Below are 20,044 nucleotides of genomic sequence, written 5' to 3'. Positions count from 1 at the left end.
CTTGTGGCTGTTATTCCTACTGGGAGTCATGTTAAAATGCCCCCTCTCTTTACCCATTAAAATCAAGTGGGCCACATAAATACATTGCAGATACAGGTGACTGAACATATTGAATGAAGTCACTTTTTTCAAATAGGCAGCTTAGTTTTTTCTGCAGTAATTCTTGAATATCCTGGCTGATTATCATCAAATCTGGTGTAACTACTAAAGAATAGTCAGACATCACTTAGGTTAGATTTGTGGATCAAGCTGCCATCTGATATAGAGAACAAACTAGTGGTTACCAGTGGGGAGAGGCAAGGGGGAGAGGGGCAATATAGGGGTAGGTAATTGAGAGGTACAAACCATTAGGTATAAAATAAGCTACAAGGATATATTCTATGATATGGAGAATATGGCAAATAGTTTGTAATAACTATAAGTGGAGTATAACCTTTAAAATTGTGAATCACTATATCATATACCTGTAATTTATATCATATTATACATCAACTATACCTCAATAAAAAGTTTAAAAATAAATCCTTAAAAAAGGCTACCATCTGAAAACAACATGATGGTCAATATTTTTAAATTTCTTTTTTATAGTAATCCTATCTGTATAAGGAAAATGTCTTCTTCTTATAGATACTTTGTTAGGAGTTGCTGAACTACAAATTACTTTTTATGAAATTAGCCTCTTCTAATAAACAAAAGGCAAAACTCTTATGAGAAATTTACCATTATCTGTCAACATAGTGCATTTGCAGAAGGAGGAAGGGAAGGAGGCAAAAGTAAGAAGAAGGGGAAAGGGAGGGAGGGAGAGGAGGAAGGAGGGAACAGGAGCGGGGCAGAGAGAGAGAGAGAGAGAGAGAGAGGGCGCTACAATTTATGGAAACAGCCACTAAGGGAGAAGTTGGCTACAGTAGCCACTGTTAGTTATTCCATACGTGCTTGTTAAACCTAACCACTTCCAACATGGGTTGGGAACCTCCTAAAACTGTTACTAATAAAAATAAAAATCTGCCCCTACCAGTACCACTCTGAAGAAATGGTTCTACTTATCAAAGATATTTCCATACGCTTACCAGTGGCAGGGTCAGCACCAAAAGTCCGCTATTATTTCAGTTATTATAAAATCTCCATAAGACAAACCTTCCTCTCCTCTCTGTCATTTCCATAATAATTTTCTAGAAAAAAAGTGTATCTAATTGTAGTCCTTTAACTGCAGGGGTGGGAGGGGAATTAGAAAGGAAGGGACCATAGGGAGAATAAAGGACAGAAAGAAGGGGTAAATCTGAGCTTTTTTTGCTCCCGATCTTTGGTTCTTCTTCCAGTAGTGACATCAGAAGGACTTGGGTTTAGATCCAGGATGTGTTTTCTTTCTTGAGAAGTTTATTTTATATCTTTGAGCTATAGTTTCCTCTTCTGGAAATAGCATGCATGAATATATTTCTCATGGGGTTGGTGGTTGTGAGGATTAAATGTATATAAATTGCCAGGCACACCAGAGGTGTTCAATAAATACTGCTGTCTAATTAGCAATTGCTCTTCAATTGCCTTGGCACCTTCCTACCTCAGACACCCCAACACCTTGTGATAAAAACACACAAACAGAAAAGGCAAATTAAAACACAAGGATTGACATATATACACTCCCATGTGTAAAATAGATAGCTAGTGGGAGCATGCTATAAAGCACAGGAAGCTCAGCTCAGTGTTCTGTGACAACCTAGATGGGTGGGATGGTGGGGGAGGGGTGGGAGGGAGGTCCAAGAGGGAGGGGATATAGGTATACATATAGCTGACTCACTTCATTGTACAGCAGAAACTAACACGACATTGTAAAGCAATTATACTCCAAAAAAAAAAAAAAAAGAACCACTAATGTAGAAAACAAAAAGACATAAGATTTAGGCCGATGAGCACATCACACTATCCTCTTTCTCCCCATGGCTTCAAAGCACTTTCCATATGTTAATTTGCTTTCTTCATCCCAGAATATTGAGACTTTAATTCCCAGCTATATATTTATTATGGCAAAATTTCAGGTCAGCAGAACAATCTGGGCTTCTCATACAACGCACTCTGGTGCATTATCAATAAGCTCTTTTGGTGAAAGATATGACATGAAGATAGTAAATTATAAGATATTTACAAAACTCAAAATGGAAGTTCAAGGTTAAAATCTGCTGGAATATTTTGTGAGCCCACGTGAGCTGTGGATCTGTAATTCTGAAGACTGAATATCATTTCCAGTGCTCCAATGCTCTGTAGGCATCTGTGTAAACCACCGGTTTGGTCCAGCTTCTCCAAAATATGTTTTCCTCTTATTTAATTTCACTCATTTTTCATATCAGTCCTGATACTCTATTTCCTATAGGCAACAAACCCTAAGCTGTCTTCGTGAAAATAAGAAGTACAAAACTGAGTCCAAAAGAGTGCAGTTGATTCCAGAAGAGTGCAGCATGTTCTCAGCTGACAGGAAACACATGGGTTATAAATGTGTGCACATTTGAACACTCAAGAAAAACGAAAGTCTTCTTTTAAAAAAAGAGAAGAAAGAAAGCAAGAAAGCGAGCAAGAAAGGAAATTCCTAACCTAGAACCTTGGGAACATGTCAAGATAGTTAGGCAAAGTCATTTACCGCTTAGTATTTCTGAGAGGTGAAGGTTTCACTTTAATAAGATTGTCCAAAGCTTGGCTTTTCAAAAGAGAAAAAGAGAAAAAAATAAACTCCGATTAGTGATAGGTTGTTTTGCTTGTGCTAGGTCTATAAAGCAATATAATAAATCTACTCCACTCAGGGGCAACAGACATGAGAACGTGAAATGACTGTTTTTATTTGATTACCTTTGATTGCTTCTGATTACTTCAGGATTCACTTTGATAAGGTTATTGAGATCCCGGTTTCTTTAAAAAGAAAAATAAAAAGGGAGCAGGTTAATTATAAATAAATTATTTTGGTAAGATCATTAAGGTTATCAAGTTGCTTGAAATAATTGTAAAACAAAACATTCTTCCTACCCAAAGCACAAAAATTAATACAGTTCTATTACCTTTGGTTGTTGGAGAGAGTTTCAGGATTCACTTTGATGAGTTTATCAAGATCTTGATTTCTTCAAATGGAAAAACAAATTAAAGCAGCTTGTGTTAGAGATAATACAGGTTTAAGTTGGCTGGAATTGGAAGAAGGGATTAGCTATTTTATCATTTAGTATAAGACATATTGGTTTGGCATAGAACTCCCTTGAAATAAATTTCCAAACCAATCCAGGGAGGACTAATTATGTTGGATCAGGAGAAGAATTACTCTGACTTCACATGCTTACTGTCAGAGCCCATCTACAAGGGCACGCTAACTCAGAGTTCACAGCAAACATCTCATGATTGACCACTTTTACTCTGGAATGTTTTAACAGTATGAAGATACAAACTGATTCTAAGGTCCTTGATATTTTAAAAATCATATTCACCAGCTAAATATACCATTTTTTAAAAAAATAAGAAACTCCCAAACTAGGATTATACTTAAGTCTTGGCAAAGAGAGTTCCAGTAATCCATCAAAATTGTGACTTTTCTTTCCTCTACCATGACTTCCAAAGCTGAAATCATGGTAAATTAGGGACATAACTCTGATAACTGTCCACTTCCTAGTTGAAACCCTATCAGTTTCTTTCCTCAGTCGGAGAACAGTATTTCCTCCCACCTGGTTTGCTATCACTCATTGCCTCCGTATAATACTTTGCTTCTAAGGTCTGGAAAGTAGTGATTTTTCAACGTGTTCCTCTAAACCGCTTTATAATATTTATTCAAAGAAGAGCCCACAATAGCAAGAAATCTTGGGATTGATAACACCTGCTTTCAGTAAATTTTGGCAGCTACCTGCCCGTACCTCCTTCCCCCCAAAAGTCCTTTTCCCTTATATAAAAATAAAGTGTGGTTTACTCTTCAAAAAGACTGATGCAAGGTTAGGAACTGAAGGAGAGCCACTTAGAGGTTAGTCATCAAAAAGTCTGAGAAAAAGGTCTGCATTTCCTTCCCCAGCCCCTAAGCCTTTCCATAGAATTTGCTTCCCAGCTCATGGCTTCACTGAGTTTGATCTCTTCATCCTTGTTCTCAGATCTCCATGGTAGACAGAAAGCCCCTAAATGAATGTTTACTGTTTTGAATTATCTTCAATAGCAATATTTTCAATTAAAGATAATCAACTGGTATCTACAAACACTATCAAAGAAATGATAAACATATGAGAACTATCCAAAATAAAATTTTCTTGTATAAATTGATTACAAAAACCTGTTATAAAGTTAAATTGTGCCTGAAAGACGATCTTTAAAATGAGGATAATTTCATACATTAGAAGAATAAAAAGTACAAAAAATAAAACTTTGTAGAGGAAATAATATGTCAAAGGCCACAACCTTTTAATACATAAAATCAATCACAATATTTTAGTGTAACTACATATAATATTCACCAACCAGCATAATTAAGAGTAAGCTGCATAAAAAATGCAAACACAAACATGAGAACTCCCGTTTTTACTGTTCTGCTCGGTACAGAAAACTTGGTTCATTCCAAATCTTAGAACTGTGCTATTCAAACTACTACATCATAGAGCTCATTAAAAAATACAATTTACATCACAGCCCAATACTTTCTGTTTTCAGTCAGACACACACACACACACATACATAATAAAACATAAATTTCACAAAATAAGACACCCACTACGTAAGAACTCTCATGTTTTCTACTCTATTTCACTCTAGTTAACTGGGAAAAAATGCTGACTGCCGCTCACTAAATTAATTACAAGACCATTTAATGGGATGTGACCCACAATTTGAGAAACACTTAGAAAACATATATATAAACGCGTGCTATGTTGTACCACTTCTCTTTAAAAGACGACACCTTGTGTCAATAAAGCAAGGATCTCAGTCCTGAATTGCCTTGACTGAGAGCATCATGCAACTTAATGAATTGAAAACTTATAGACACTTTTTTCAGACCCTGGATCCTACAAGCACAGGAATCTTATATCTAAATTTTATCCAGGAAAAATGTAACATTTTTCCTACTCAAGTTACTGCTTTCATTTATTTTGCTTTAAGGATATAGGGATACATTGAAATATTTAGCTATTATTATTTTCATGTAGTTCAAAAGTTGTAAAGTGTTTTGCGGTCATTGGCATAAATTTGTGCCATTGTCACTTCAAAGACTGTGAAGTAATATTTCAAGTGACCCTGTGAAAGTAGTAGAGAACATCTCCAGGCTGTCCCATGGCAAGAGTAAAAGTCCTAGCTTTATAGTTTCCACTGTTTCCTGAGGTACTGAATCAACTTTCACCTATTTTAAGATGAAAGCCTCCATGCTGTGATTTAAAGACCAGGAGTTGGGCTGGGAGTTGGAAGAACTCACAGAAGATTATGAGACTTTTGCCCCGAATACTTCAGTATTCTCATATGTAAAATGGGTAGATTGGATTTGTTCATCTCTAAGCCTCTGCCCATCTCTAACATCTTCTACTCCTAGGAATCTATGAATGTGAATTTTACTGCCTGTCGTGTTTTTTAAATTACCTATTTCATGTCTCCTTTTCTTTTTAAATGCAACTCACTGACAATACATTCTATATTCAGCAAGCATTACATAAGCGTCCCAAAATGTAATATATTAAATTGACAACCTGTTATTGTCTTGGAGTCCCATCTCTTTGCCCCTAGTACATAATTGGCTTTAATCTATGATAATTGCTTGCTGTTAATAAGATTGAGTATGTCTACTGAATTCTCCTTTTGGCATCCATGGCCTATAATTATACCTAATGTGCACCTAATGATACCTAGTTGTAAGCTTCAAACCCAGTAGGTGCTCAGTAATTATTCACCGCCTAACAGATCACAGAACTACTATTCGTCTTCCACTAGTTTTCTCTGTGACACTGGTCACATCACTTAACCTTTCTGAGTCTTAATTTCCTCTTCTGTAAATAGAATAGGTTTGACTGGAACAGTGGTTTGCAAGTGTTCATAGTAACAGGGCTATGAGTTTTCTGAGGTTCCTTCCTTCCATCTCCAAAATTTTGCAATTTTTGTACGTACCAGCTAAACTCATAAAAGTGAAATCATAAAAACATTCTTAAATATATATATAAATATATACGTACATATATATAATAGTAGTGTATAATGATATAAAAATCTTCCTATACCCAGAGACAAAAAGTGAATTTCATTTTCATCATTATAGATACTACTTAAAGAATTATCAAATTTTAGATCCATTATTTTGCTGCGAGCAGCAAACCAGCTAAGAAATAATGAACCTCATAAAATTTCCACCGACTACCAGAAAACACCCTCTGAAAACGAGGTGAATGGTATTGCTTATAACTAATGAGGTGTCCAGCTCTTTTCAAAAAATTAACTATCATTAATAAATTTAACCAAATCCAGAGACAAAGGTATTAACATCAATACTACAAAACATAAACAGGACATAGACTAGCTATGTTTCTACCCCAATCACTCCCTTCAATTGTTTTACTTGAGCTGCCTTTCTTTTTATTAGCAAATAGATATCTAAGTTTTCAGGGACATATAAAAATTGTGATGACTTCTCAAGATTTATATTCAGTTTGCCCATAGAATGATTACAAGTCATTTATATTCAAATTGTACTTAGTTAAGGAGAAACAAAGCAAAGTAAATAAATCACATCCTTCTCTTACCCGGCTGTGTTTTTGACAGCTTTGGGGCTTACGTTAATAAGTTCATCAAGATCTTGTTCACTGCTAAAACAAAATAACATAAAAGGTCAAATTCAGTTGGAAATCAGAAACAATGGCTAGCATTGTTTCTTCTGATGCTTGTGAAACATTCCATGGGATCCTAGACAAAAAGTGATAAATTTACCGAGTTTCTACTTTATATATATTAGTTATATTAGTTATCTTTTTTAAATCCTCAAAACAACTGAGTTAAATATTACCATTCTCTCTTTATAAATAAATTGAGTTTCATAGAAATTAAGACCCTCTTTGGGCCAGATACCTAAGAAATGACTGAGGGTGAACGAGGATTGAAACCATAGCTGGACCCCAAACCACATGCTCCCTTCTGCTAACATCCTTCCTCTCTCTATTCGCAATAATTCCTTACATCTGCACAATGCTTTTCACCAACATTATCATCACAATAATCTTGAGAGGTAGCTTGGAGCTACTCTGTCACGCTTTTCTTAACTTTTGCTCCAGTGAATGATGGGTCTTAACTTTTCAAGAAGACAGGAGTATAATCAAAATCATGTAGAAATATTCTAATCAAGTATTAGAATGTTATGTCACCAATTTTCTGAAGAGTCATTTAAAAATTAATCCTTGGGTTTGTGAAAGAGGAGAAAGCCAATATTCTTTGGTTTATTCAGTTTTATGAACTTATAATTTATTTACTATAAACTTGCAGTAATAACCTACTTATGCTACTTATGCTATCCAATAAATTTCTCAAATAGTCATTAGACAGAATTAGCTTCAATATTACAATTTGAACAATATTATAATGTAATAAATTGAAGCAACACAATAAAAGAAAAAATCTATCTACCATCATTACACATCAACAAATCAATTTGTTCTCATTTTTTTCATGTCCCCTTTCAAATGTCCTTAGCCAAATAATCTTATTCTGGGGCATAAATTGAAGACTTGTTCATGAGTCTTCAATAATCTTAATAAGCTTACCTTTTATTTGCTGAGGGAGTCACTTTGATAAGATTGTTCAGGTCTTGGTTCCTAAAAAATGTTGTAAATTTCAATAAGGGGGTAAAATCAAGTCAAATCAATTACAATTTGTACATTTTTTTCAATATTAATATTGAATCAAGTGATTGTTGTTAATTCAAAACTTCATCTTACTTGAGTTCTTTTTTAGCCCTCTGTAAAAGCAGGTGGCTACTATCAATTCATTTCTTACACAACTACATATATATGAAAATTTAATTTAGTTTTATTCTTATTTCTTTTAAGACAACTTCAAATTTAAATTGCTCTTAAACTCCTTGTTTTCCAAGAATATTTTTGAAGCTTGTAATGAATAAGAGAAAAATTTAAATTGTTCATCATTTGCACGTGTTCCTTGCTTCCCTCCCCTCAAAACAAAACAAAACAAAAACCTGGGATTTTTTTAAAAAGAGGCTATTTCCTGATTCTAAAGTATGGAGGTAATATACATAATATGAGTATGTAACATTCAGGCTACTCCAAGATATTAATCAGTTCAGAATCATGCTTCATGCAATGCTAAGTCAGAACAAGGAAAACTTCAGTTTATATAACTTGCTTTTATTCTAAACAAATAGGCAATAATAGCTCTAAAGAGACATTTCTGTTACCACACTGGGCCTTCATACCAACTCTAACATCAGAAGGCCTGAACAAGATGCCTAATTTGCTATACCTTATTATTGGACAATTTGTTATACACCCTGAAAAGAAAAAAGACTGGAAAGGCTTATATCACTGAACTAATCTTTAGGATTAACCTATAAACTAATTTTATCATGTACATATCCTTCCATGTAAATTATTGCATTCTATTATATTGAACTATATGAAATTGTCCTCTTGTGGATCAAAAATTATTGAATGTCAACAATTTCATAAAATTCAACCTAACAGATAATTTCTTTGGTATCGTCTTTGAACTAAGCAATGAGTGGTGCAATGGGGATCCAACAATGAAGAAAAACAGTAACAGTAATAATAATACCAATAGATAATATCTAATAAGCACTTGAGGAATAAGTGCTTCATAAGCGTGCTCGCATCTAATTTTTCTGGTAATTCATGAAGAAGGTAATTCTTACAATCCCCACTTTACAGATAAAGAAGCTGAGGCTTAAAGGAGGTTAAACGATTTGTCCAAGATTATACAGCTAATAAGTATTCTCCGAACTCAAAAATTTCACTATCAAGTAGAAGAGATGGACACATGACCAAATGCAATACATGGCAGAGGGTGGGTACTGAAACGAGGCTCACACACTGCACGGGAAAGGTCATATCATTAAGGCCATCTTCACTTTACAAACTAAGTCATCTTGGAAGAGGGACAAGGGATAGCTGTCTTTCATTGACTCTTTTATCTGTAACATGAAGTATTACATGGTCTCTGGATTCAGTACCTGACCATCAGACAGTGGCAATGCGTTATGCTCTTATTTAGTGAACAAAATCTAAGGACAATTTAGCACTAAATAATCAGATAAAAGAATGATAAAATCTTTGGTCTAACCATAAAGTGAATAAAACAAGATATGCAAGGGAGGCTTTGTTTCGGAAGCTGTTCCAAGTGCATTCAGAGTTGATCCTCTTCACTCACCCACATGAAATACTGTTTAGTCCAGGAGTCAGCAAACTATGGTCCTCAAGCTAAATTCAGCCCGTAGTCTTGTTATATAAGTAAAGTTTTATTGGAACACAGCCATGCCCATTCCTTTACGATGTATTATCAATGGTTGCTAGTTGACTAGTTAAAATAGAGACTGTTATGGTCCCCCAAACCTGAAATATTTACTACCTAGCCCTTTAAGCAAAAGTTTCTGACTCCTGATCTAGTCTAATAAACTTTATATGATATCTACCTACTGTAAAAATAGAATTCCTATACACCAAGTAAGATAGAGTATCTATCAGAAAGAAAATATATACCTTGGTATCTTTTATATTTAACTCGCATTCAAACTAGCATAACAATATATATTTATAGATTCGTGGTTTTTTTACATCTCTTTGTTTACTCAACACGATGTACCTTAAAGAAAATTCTCTCTATAAAAGACAAATGTCATCCTTTGTATTCTTTATTATTTCAATAAACTAAGTATAATTTTAAAAAATAACCTCCCAACTTTAGGAATTGTTTGAGTGTAAACATAAGAGAAGAGGGAAAAAATGATGAAGGATAAAGGAAGGAGAATTTTCTTCACATGAAGACCTTCTCTTAGGCTGCTTATGTCTAAGAAATTGTTTGGGGAAGATATTTCATCCCAGGAGGAAACTCGATTCATTTTGAGGAAATCCCAAGCATGGAACACAAATCCCACACTGATAAGAGATTATTCCCATATTTTAAGGAATTCCTCCACAAATATCCACAACCAGGGAGCCCTGAATAAGGACATCAAGACTAGGTTTCTGACATAGAGGTATTGATTTTGGGTCCCATTATTGGCTGTCTCTGTGATGGGACAATGAGTTTTATCATATTTTTGAGGTTGAATAGAAGAAAATGGAGAAATAAGTTCCATAAACCTCACCCTTGGTTAGTTCTGTTTGTTTCTGGAGCCACTTCGATGAGATTGTCAAGACTTTGGCCCCTTTAAAACATGGAAGAAATGATCAGAGAAATGGTCATCTTACATCAAGTGGTTGCAAATATTTATTAAAATGGAGAAACATTTTTATTATAGAAATATTTTACTATAAAATATTTATTAAAACAGAGATCATCTCAAGGGGTTGGAGTTTTTCAGTGTTGACTCTGAAAATATATATTTGGACCTAACTATAACTGCATAGAAATAATAAACAATAATTAATGGTTTCAGAAAATTCATGATGTGCCAGGCACTGTTCTAAGTGATTTACGTGATTTATATGATTTAATCCTCACATCAGTCCAATGAAATAGTTTATTAAAATGAAATAGTTTATTAAAAAATTAATAATAATAATTATTATTAATTTATTAAATTTATTATATAATTATATAAATTTATTAAATTAAAATAATTTATTAAAAAATTAATAAACAGAAACTTCAATGAAATAGAGTTAGGAGACCAGAAGGGGGAGTTCTTGTGCCCTGTGATAATAGCGGACCCCAGGAGGAAGAAGAATGACTCCTCTTCTTTCCTGGCAGGGACTCAGCCAACGAAAAGCCTTGAACTCTTTGTTTACTGTAGCCCTCCCAACCTCCTTTTCTCCTTCTATAAAAGTGTTCCTCCCTTCCCCTTCAGGGACTTGCATATGGTTCCCCACGGTTGCAGACCCCAAACTGCAATTCTCTGGTGATCCTGAGTAAATCCACCTTGGCTGGAGAAATATCTGGCAGTCTATTTGTTTCAGGTCAACAACAGTAAGTATTATCCTCCTGATTTCACAAAGGGAAAAGCTAAGACACACAAAGATTAAGTTTTTGCCACATGGCTAGTAGTGGCAAGGCTGGAATCTAAAGCTATGTAATCTAACTCCAGGGTGTGTGCACATTCTATAACATCAACCATCTTATTGGAACTTAATAACTGAATTGACATTGGAAGTGATCAGGGAGCATCTGGTCCAATTTCCTCACTGTGAGGATGAAAAAACTGAAGTCCAAACAGGGAGTGTTGGCCATGCCCATTTCACACTGCTAGTGAGGATACAGCCAGGCCCCAGACCCCCATCTCTGGGCTCTGTCTGATTCTCTTTCTCTCGCCTCTTTTTTTCTTTGTCTACTCTGCCTAAGCAACTATGCCATCCCCTGCTTAAAATATCAGCAATAAAGTATCCCATCCATCCTGAAAAAACAACTGTGCACCTAATGCATCAAGGCACCTGCATTATATTAGAAATCATTTGACCAAAATCTTAAACATTTTACATAAAAGATCATGGGGGTTCCATGGTTTTTCTTGAACTACCATTGATACATTGATACTATAGCAGTGTCAGTCTGCTGAAATGATGATTTAATAATGTTTTGAAGCATTGGTTAATGTGAAACAAAAAAAGAGGGGCGTATTCAATCTTGCCCTTGCACACTTTTTCCTGTTCTTGGGTTCACTTTGATGAGGTTACTGAGGTCTTTGGAACTTTAAACAAAAAAGCAAACAAAAACATAATAAGTAAAAATGGAATTAAGTCAACTAAGTACTTTGAAGGATATATGTGCTCAAGATGAATTTTGCGATTAGGTTTTGAGAGAAATCAATACCGGTCTATGCCCTTCATTTAAAAGAGTAAAATTTTAAATAGAGTGTGTGTGTGTAAAAAAATAAATAAATAAAAGAGTAAAAATTTTGACCTCCATACAAATCATTGGTATACTAGCTCAGTTTCCCATTTCCTATCAAAATAAAACCATAAAATTAGGGCAAGATTGAGTTAAAAAGATCAATTCTGGAACTATTTGCCAAAAACTCTCGCCTGGCCAGCCCCTTTCAGTATTCTACATAATGCTATAGCTATAATTAAACTATATTTTGTTAATAATTTTCATTTGTAGTGCCTTTTTGCTTTAAAGGGATTTTATATCCATTATTGCACTTGATCCTTAATAATCAAATGACAAAGGTGGAACAGACATTATGATCCTCATTTTATAACTAAAGAAGCCTCAGCTCAGTGTTCGAGGGACTTGCTCCAAGGCACCCAGCCAGTAAGTAATGGAGCTCAGACTTTCTGACTCCACAGATTTTTCAGCATAGCTTCTCTAATGAGAGCCACAAATTGATGCAGAATTTGATGCACAAATTGATGGGAAGGAAAAAAGATACGATATAATCCTCACCCTGGGTTACCTCTGTTTACTTCAGGGGTCACTTTGATGAGATTGTCAAGGCTCTGGCCCCTTTAAAGCATAGAAAACGTGATGAGGTTAATGATAGACTAGAACCAAGTTGATAAAACTATTCATTATAACTCAGGAACAGTATAAACACTCACTGAGATCATGCCAAAGAGTTGAAGATTGTTAAAGGTACGCAGAAGTATGTAGGGATTTATATATCTCTGAAACACATTGAGACTCAGTGAGACAATATTTTAATCTTGGAGCCATTAGGGCCACTAGCAAATACTGAACTAGGACTCTATTTTGATTCATTGAATGCTATGCTCTTAGCCTTTTCCAGGTGCACTAAACATATTTTGTAATAGTCTGTATACACATTTCATGGAACATTCCACAAGACACAACTCTACCTATCAACTTCCAACATGCTGTGGGAACTTTGGAGAACACATATTTTGTAAAATTGACATTCATTAGCAGATTTTCTATTTAAACACTGGATTTAGATAAGTATACCAATTTGTTAAAGTCCATGATATACAAATCTGATATCTGCTGCTGGTACTTACTGTGTGTTAAAACTACAAATTTTGACTAGCTGTGTTGGCAACAAACAATAGGAAGATTAAACTCTATAAAGTTCTGAAATGTAAGCTATATTTACTATAATATAAAACTCCGTGTAGTCAGTGAAAACACGTCAGTAATTTATGATTACCCTTTAGTATATCTGCTTCTGATTTTAATGGAATTTTGCTTTTCCTATTGCTTCTACATGTGTTTTCCACATTCGCAGTGCCAGCCAAAGTGCCTCTGATCTACAGAGGATACCACATGGGTAAAGAACGTCCACAGAAGGCACTTTTACACCCTGGATCCCCATGCCCTGTGGCCCTGCTAAGATCGATCATGAAATCTCTGAGGTTGCGTCAATGCAACATCAAAGGTATTGATATTTGGAAGCAGCTAGACATTGACTCAAGTTTTTACTTGTATGCAGATGTCTGAGAATGTGTACATCCCTGCTAAAAGCAGCAATAAAAAATTTGATCCTTTTTCATGCAAATAATGAAACTATTAACCCTGAAAGAGACAACCATTCTACCCCAATACCCTTTGCTGATTTTTTTTAACCCTTTGTTGCCTGAATGAGATATGTGGAATTTGAATGCCAGTGACTGAGAAAAAAAATTCCCAGAATTCTGTTCCTAGATTTGAGTACTCAAAAAGAAACCCCACAACATTAAGCACTGCAACTCCAACCTTGTAATATTTGTGTTGGTTGTGTTGTCAAGGCCTTGATCTCTTTAAATATATTAAATAGAGCACATATCAGTATAAGGTTCCCTAAATTTTAAAGTTCATATAGTCAAAAAAGAAGAGTGTGCTATTTAATGTAGTAATGTAAAATAATATTTTGAGCTCAACTGTGGGAAGCAATGCCTCATAGTGTATATGTCTTCAATATTTATGCATTCTTTCAATCCACAAATAGTTATGGAAGGCCTACTATGGGCCCCAAGTTATGGGACAATACAGATGGGCTTAGCCCTCAAGAAGCTTCCATTCTAACTTGATGAGAGGCAGGCAATATGCAATCAAATGTATAAATGAATGCCACATTTCCAGATAATAATATATGCTATGAAGAAAGTAAAAAAGAGTGCCTGGTGCCTGCAATGCTGGGGTTGAAGGAGGGGTTGGTGACTTAATTATATTCAATGGTCAGAAACGATCTCTTTGAGAAGGTGACAGTATGGGAATAGAGCTTCCCAAAGTGGGAATAGCATACACAGAAGTGTTAAGGCAGAAGTGAGCCTGGAATAGAAAAAAGATCAGTTTGGCTGGACTTTACTGAACATGTGAAAGGCCATCGCTAAAGTTTAGAACTTTATTCTACCTGAAATAAGAGAACATTGAAAGTTTTTAATAAGGGAGGGAGATGATCTTATTTTACTTTTAAGAGATCTACAGAATTTAATAATGCTTGGTAAAGGAAAAAAAAAAAGATCACTATTGTCCCTAAAAGGTCCCAGGAAGCACACACATACACAACCATGAACATAGGTACTCATATACACACAAAAGCACATGGATATACTCACACATATATTTAGGCACACACAAGCATGTGTACACATGTACGCCATCAAACACACATTTTCACTTGTTTGCACAGACACACACCCGTATGCACTCACACATGTAGGCATACACACATGAATGCACACACAAGCATACACACGATTGCACACATCTGCATGTGTGTATACACATGTGTACACATAGGCACACACACACACACCCCCAACCTATGAAAAACAATAGGTGATGATTTGAAATACTCTTTTTAATAAAAATTAGAAAGGAAAAACATGAATTTTTCTTGGAGAGTCAAAGTAAATTAAATATTTGAACAGTATCTAAATTATTAAGAAAACATAATTCATGTGAATCTTTATTATTGCTAAAACTATTCGTATCTACTATGTGCCAGGCATGACAGTATTATGATCCTTATTTCAGAGTAAACTGAAGCATGGGGACACAGCTAGCAAGTGACAGAGCCAGAATTTGAACCCAGGTCCTTTAGACTCCCTGCTCCCAACCTCAAGTTACCTCCCTGAAATACCCAGGTAGCCAAGGAAGTCAGTGCTTTCTTCTCAGTCTGTCGATGCAAAATTGTACACGTCTGCAACTCATAGGGTCACTGGGCCTGCAATCACACTGTGCTGCTGAGAACAGGACAGCCTGACAGCACGCACCAGCTTTCAGCCAGCCAGGCTCTGCTGACAGGGCCTGCAGGCATCAGTGACACATTTTAGAATCAACGCATAATAATATGTACTGAGTGAATGGAATGGAAAGGAGTTCAAAAGAAACCACATGGAATTATTTGGTATACTTTTCAGCAACACGCCAACAAGCTCAGTTTCAGATATGTTCCATCTGTTTTTTAAAAAATAAAAAAAAAAAAAGCAAGAGGACATAAGCTTTCCAGATTTACTTGACAATTCATGGGTAGGGTAATTCGTTTACAAGGTACACTTTGTTAAGCTCTTCATCTTTAAACATACACTGCACTATATACACATACCCACACTACACACAAACATAGTACACATGTACACACACAGTTTGTACATAAACACATCCACACACACTACTTACAGTCCCACATACACTTGTTTATATATGCTATTTATGCATACATATACATACACACACACTACTTATACATACACACATATATTTATATATATATATGCATTGTGATGGTTAATTTCATGTGTCGGTTTGACTGGGCCACAGAGTGCCCAGATATTTGGTCAAATATTATTCCAGGTGTGTCTGTGAGTGTGTTTTGGGATGAGATTAACATCTGAATCTGTAGACTGAGTAAAGCAGATGGCCGTCCCTAACGGCCATGTGCCAATTCAGAAGGGCATGTGCCAATTCCTTATAATAAATCTCTCTTTCTCTTGCTCTCTCTATATATTCTATTGTTCTGTTTCTCTGGAGAACCCTGATTAATATGCACACATACACTTATACCAACACACTTATACATATACACTAATATATACACACATTTATATGTAACACACTATTGACACATGCACATACACATACAGACTCACACACACACACACACACACACACATACACTTACACACAAAGAAATAAATAGTAGAGAAGGGTAGTCAAATTCCCATTTAATTTCTCAAAATCTACCTTATAGCAAATGTCACCTGAGAATAAAATGCAAATAAAATTGTGTATCACTCATATAGAATTGCTTAATATGATGTATTTGGAAAAAAAGAGTTCAGTTCAGTTTGAATTTCAATTTGCTCTCCTGAATGCAAGCACTCAGAATTCCAATGTGTTTATAAATGCCAAAGGAGAAATAAAAAGCTTTAAATTACTTACCTCTTGATATTTTTATTTGTTTCAGGATTCACTTTAATAAGCCCATCGAGGTCTTGTTTCCTTTGAATAAGGAAATGAGTTTTAATGAATGTCATTAAAATAAAACGCTAATCAAGTGAACAATGATTGGCAAAATTAAGAAGTGGTAAGTATACACGTTCTCTATCAATGTAATTTTTAAAGCTCTAAATGCAAATGAAAATTCTTCTCTTACATCTTGAACTGAAGACCATTTAAGTTTCCTAATTTACCAACAAGAAACATATGATGTTTTTGTTTTGTTCTCAAAATGCATAAGTATACGTGAAACTTGTTATTTAACAAAATCAGCTTTGCCCTCAGATACATCTTGTTAGAACACCCCAGATGGGTGGCACTGAAGTAATGTTGAGTTAGATAAAGTTCTATACTGGATCCAGATAGAATGTAAATTTCCATCTAACAAATCAGATATAATTGCCTATTCTGTTTTTAAATAATAATAAAATATAAAAGATGATAATAGTTTAACAATATGAAAAATAATTTAAAAAATATATGTCTTCATATAAACGCAACCATTCCCCCTTTTAAAATATAATTAGATTATGGTGAATTATAAGAGCAAGAAAAAATACCTTACATGGTAGGAAAATTAATGACACTTCTTAGGGAGACACATGTCACCTCCATTAAAATGCACTGAGTAATACCAAAAGGGGCATAGCCCGAAACCAAAGGGGGCAGTAGAGGATGGCAGAGGTATCGTGATTGAGTACTGCTGCCTTGTCAACATAGCCCTGAAGAAGAGAAGTGGTGGGGTGTTCTTCCTCCCAGTGTGTGTATCTGCCCAGCCCCTCCCCTGGGCTGCCTTCTGAGACCACCATCCTCAAAGAAGTTGATTTTCAGTAGTTTTAGTCAAGACTCACTCTTGGCTATCTTTGTTATTTTGGAGATCCACTTTTAAAATACTGTCAAGATTGTGCTTTCTTTAGATGCAAATTCAATTCAGTAACTCACCCCTAAAATCAAATCAAAATCTGGGAGAAAAGGCAACTTACTATTAAACAATGGGGCAATTCTTCAAAAATAAGCAATTTTATTGGGAGCAAGGAGGAAAGGTCATGTGGCCTATCATTATTATCCAATTCCATGCCAGTAAAACATATTTCTAAAGTTAAAATGCCAAATCATTTTATCTTATTGTCACTTACAGAAATCAGATTTCAAGATACTAATCAGTCTTACCCAGTGGTGTTTTCACTTTCTTTGGGATTCACTTTGATAACATTATCAAGGTCTTCACCTCTTAAAAAAAATTTAGATCAGTTTCAAAGTATTCCCACAGTATTTTTTTATATACACATTCCATATTATTGATGATTAATTCAAGCTTTTGGAGAAGATTATTATACTGGTATTAAATTCATTTTTGTTATGAAAGTTACCTATCAATAATATAGTTAAGTTAATCTCTAGGATTCTATTGGGCTCTAGGTAAATTTAAATTTAGATAGACTCGCCAAAGTAAAGCTCAGGGCAGTAGAGTTCAGACACAGAAGAGAGAAGCCAAACTCAAAGATGTGACCCCCTTCAGTATACTGAGAAGATCACACAATTAACCCAGTAGAAAATAAGCAAGATTTAGAAACATCAAAGCAGTTCTCACCCTCTGCTAGTCTGATCTGTCCTAGCATTTGCTTTGATAACCATTTTGAGATCTTGGATTCTTTGGAAAAAACATGGAGACCTTATGTCAATTAACTTGCATTCAATTTTTTCTGAAAACCATATAAATAAGAATGTCCCTGAAAGGATGTCAGATGTTTCCAGGGCCAACTGACCAGAGAAACTTCAATATAATTATCCCTTAGCTTATCTTTTTTAATTTCCACAGTAGTACTTGGTTTAAATTAGTTTAAAAAATCTTCGCCAACACACCTCTCACTTTGCAATTTTGTCCTTTCTATTTCTTAATTTAAATAGAAAATTTGTCTCATTTTTAAATTATTTAAGAAAATATAGAATAAGAGATTATGCAGTAAGTTTTCCTGCACTTACTTCAGTGCAACTCAAGCATGTGGTCTTATGGAAACAGGATTCATCATATTCTTTGCCTACTATCTCTGATAGGCCCCAAAGTGCAACAGTTCAACTGTGACAGAGGAAAGCATAACACTCCCATTTCCAACAAAGTGTAAAAATCTAACATGAAAAAAGAGAGCCCCATTATGTTAGGAGCTTTACTTTCCCTTTCTCGTTTTTGTCAGTCCTTTGATTAACTTTAATAAGACTTCCAAGGCCTTGGTTTCTTTATAACATTGGAGGGGGCAGGGAGAGCACAGCAACGGAGAAAGAAAGAGAGACAGAGATTCAACAGTAGATTTTTCACAACAGCAGTAAGACGTTATCAGTACCTGAAACATCAGAAGTCTTTAGAAATATTTAATTCAAGTGGCTCTTCTCATGCCAAATGCTGATATGCTAACTATCCTACAGTGAGGACCCAACCATTACTCAGTTATGATTAAATCAATTTAAACGTAAAAGTTTCCCCCACATCTCAGCTTTTGCTTTCATTATTCTTTGAGGGTGGGTTGGTGAGAAACTAACTTTAATATATGTGTTGAGATATTGTCTTCCTTAAACATGAAAAGCATTCACATCAAGGGTGGAAATCAGATGATCAACATTTTAAATCTAAACACTTTGAAGATTTAGACAAGTCATTTTTAATAAAAAGTAACCTGGGAAAGGTAGAAATAACTCTTTGATGACCCCAGTACTTTATATGAGTTGACCACAACCAATTAAACTTTCACACGCCAATAGCTTAAAACAATTAGGGAATATGAAAGCTAATCTCTCTAAATCCCCCAGTTATTCAATGCCATTTTCATCTGTCTCTGTCTTTCACTGTGATAAGACCGCTGACATTTGAGGGTCTTTCTGTGTAAGGAAGAAGGAAGGGAGACAGGCAGGGAAGAAGGAAAAGAAACTGTGGGCTCTCCCTACCACACCAAAGAGACCCATCCTTTCTGCATCAAAGCCCAGCTGCTATCAAGTTATACCAGCTTACAAACCCCTTCTCTTTTCTCCTCCTTCCTAGCCCACACGATTGACTTGTGTTCACCCACTTTTCCTAATTTCCACCACTTGTACGGAACTTTCCAAACTTCATTTATTTATTTATCTTTTAATTAATTAATTAAAATTATTTTTAACATCTTTATTGGAGTATAAATGCTTTACAATGGTGTGTTAGTTTCTGCTTTGTAACAAAGTGAAACCTATACATATACATATATCCCCATATCTCCTCCCTCTTGCGTCTCCCTCCCACCCTACCTATCCCACCCCTCTAGGTGGTCACAAAGCACAGAGCTAATCTCCCTGTGTAATGTGTCTGCATCCCACTAGCTATCTATTTTACATTTGTTAGTATATATAAATCCATGCCACTCTCTCACTTTGTCCCACCTTACCCTTCCCCCTCCCCGTGTCCTCAAGTCCATTCTCTACGTCTGCGTCTTTATTCCTGCCCTGTCCCTAGGTTCTTCAGAATCATTTTTTGGTTTTTTTT

General features: G+C 35.3%; 1 protein-coding gene across 3 annotated transcripts in view; it reads right to left on the bottom strand.

The window, feature by feature from the left end:
- Positions 1 to 20,044, bottom strand: part of SCEL (sciellin) — a 240,374-nt gene that overhangs the window by 30,928 nt on the left and 189,402 nt on the right. For all 3 annotated transcript variants that reach the window (XM_059902796.1, XM_059902794.1, XM_059902795.1), the window contains exons 14-22: positions 17,710 to 17,769; positions 16,483 to 16,542; positions 12,547 to 12,606; positions 10,310 to 10,369; positions 7,734 to 7,784; positions 6,723 to 6,785; positions 3,039 to 3,098; positions 2,833 to 2,892; positions 2,627 to 2,683 (exon numbers count right to left, since the gene is read on the bottom strand). In XM_059902796.1, the coding sequence (XP_059758779.1) occupies positions 2,627 to 2,683; positions 2,833 to 2,892; positions 3,039 to 3,098; positions 6,723 to 6,785; positions 7,734 to 7,784; positions 10,310 to 10,369; positions 12,547 to 12,606; positions 16,483 to 16,542; positions 17,710 to 17,769 (531 nt within the window). The remainder of the gene's footprint in view (positions 1 to 2,626; positions 2,684 to 2,832; positions 2,893 to 3,038; positions 3,099 to 6,722; positions 6,786 to 7,733; positions 7,785 to 10,309; positions 10,370 to 12,546; positions 12,607 to 16,482; positions 16,543 to 17,709; positions 17,770 to 20,044) is intronic.

The sequence above is a fragment of the Balaenoptera ricei genome, chromosome 18 (genome assembly GCF_028023285.1).
Source record: "Balaenoptera ricei isolate mBalRic1 chromosome 18, mBalRic1.hap2, whole genome shotgun sequence".
NCBI classification, from domain to species: domain Eukaryota; kingdom Metazoa; phylum Chordata; class Mammalia; order Artiodactyla; family Balaenopteridae; genus Balaenoptera; species Balaenoptera ricei.
Note: the sequence above shows the minus strand (reverse complement) of the source record. Positions and strands in the feature narration are given on the sequence as shown.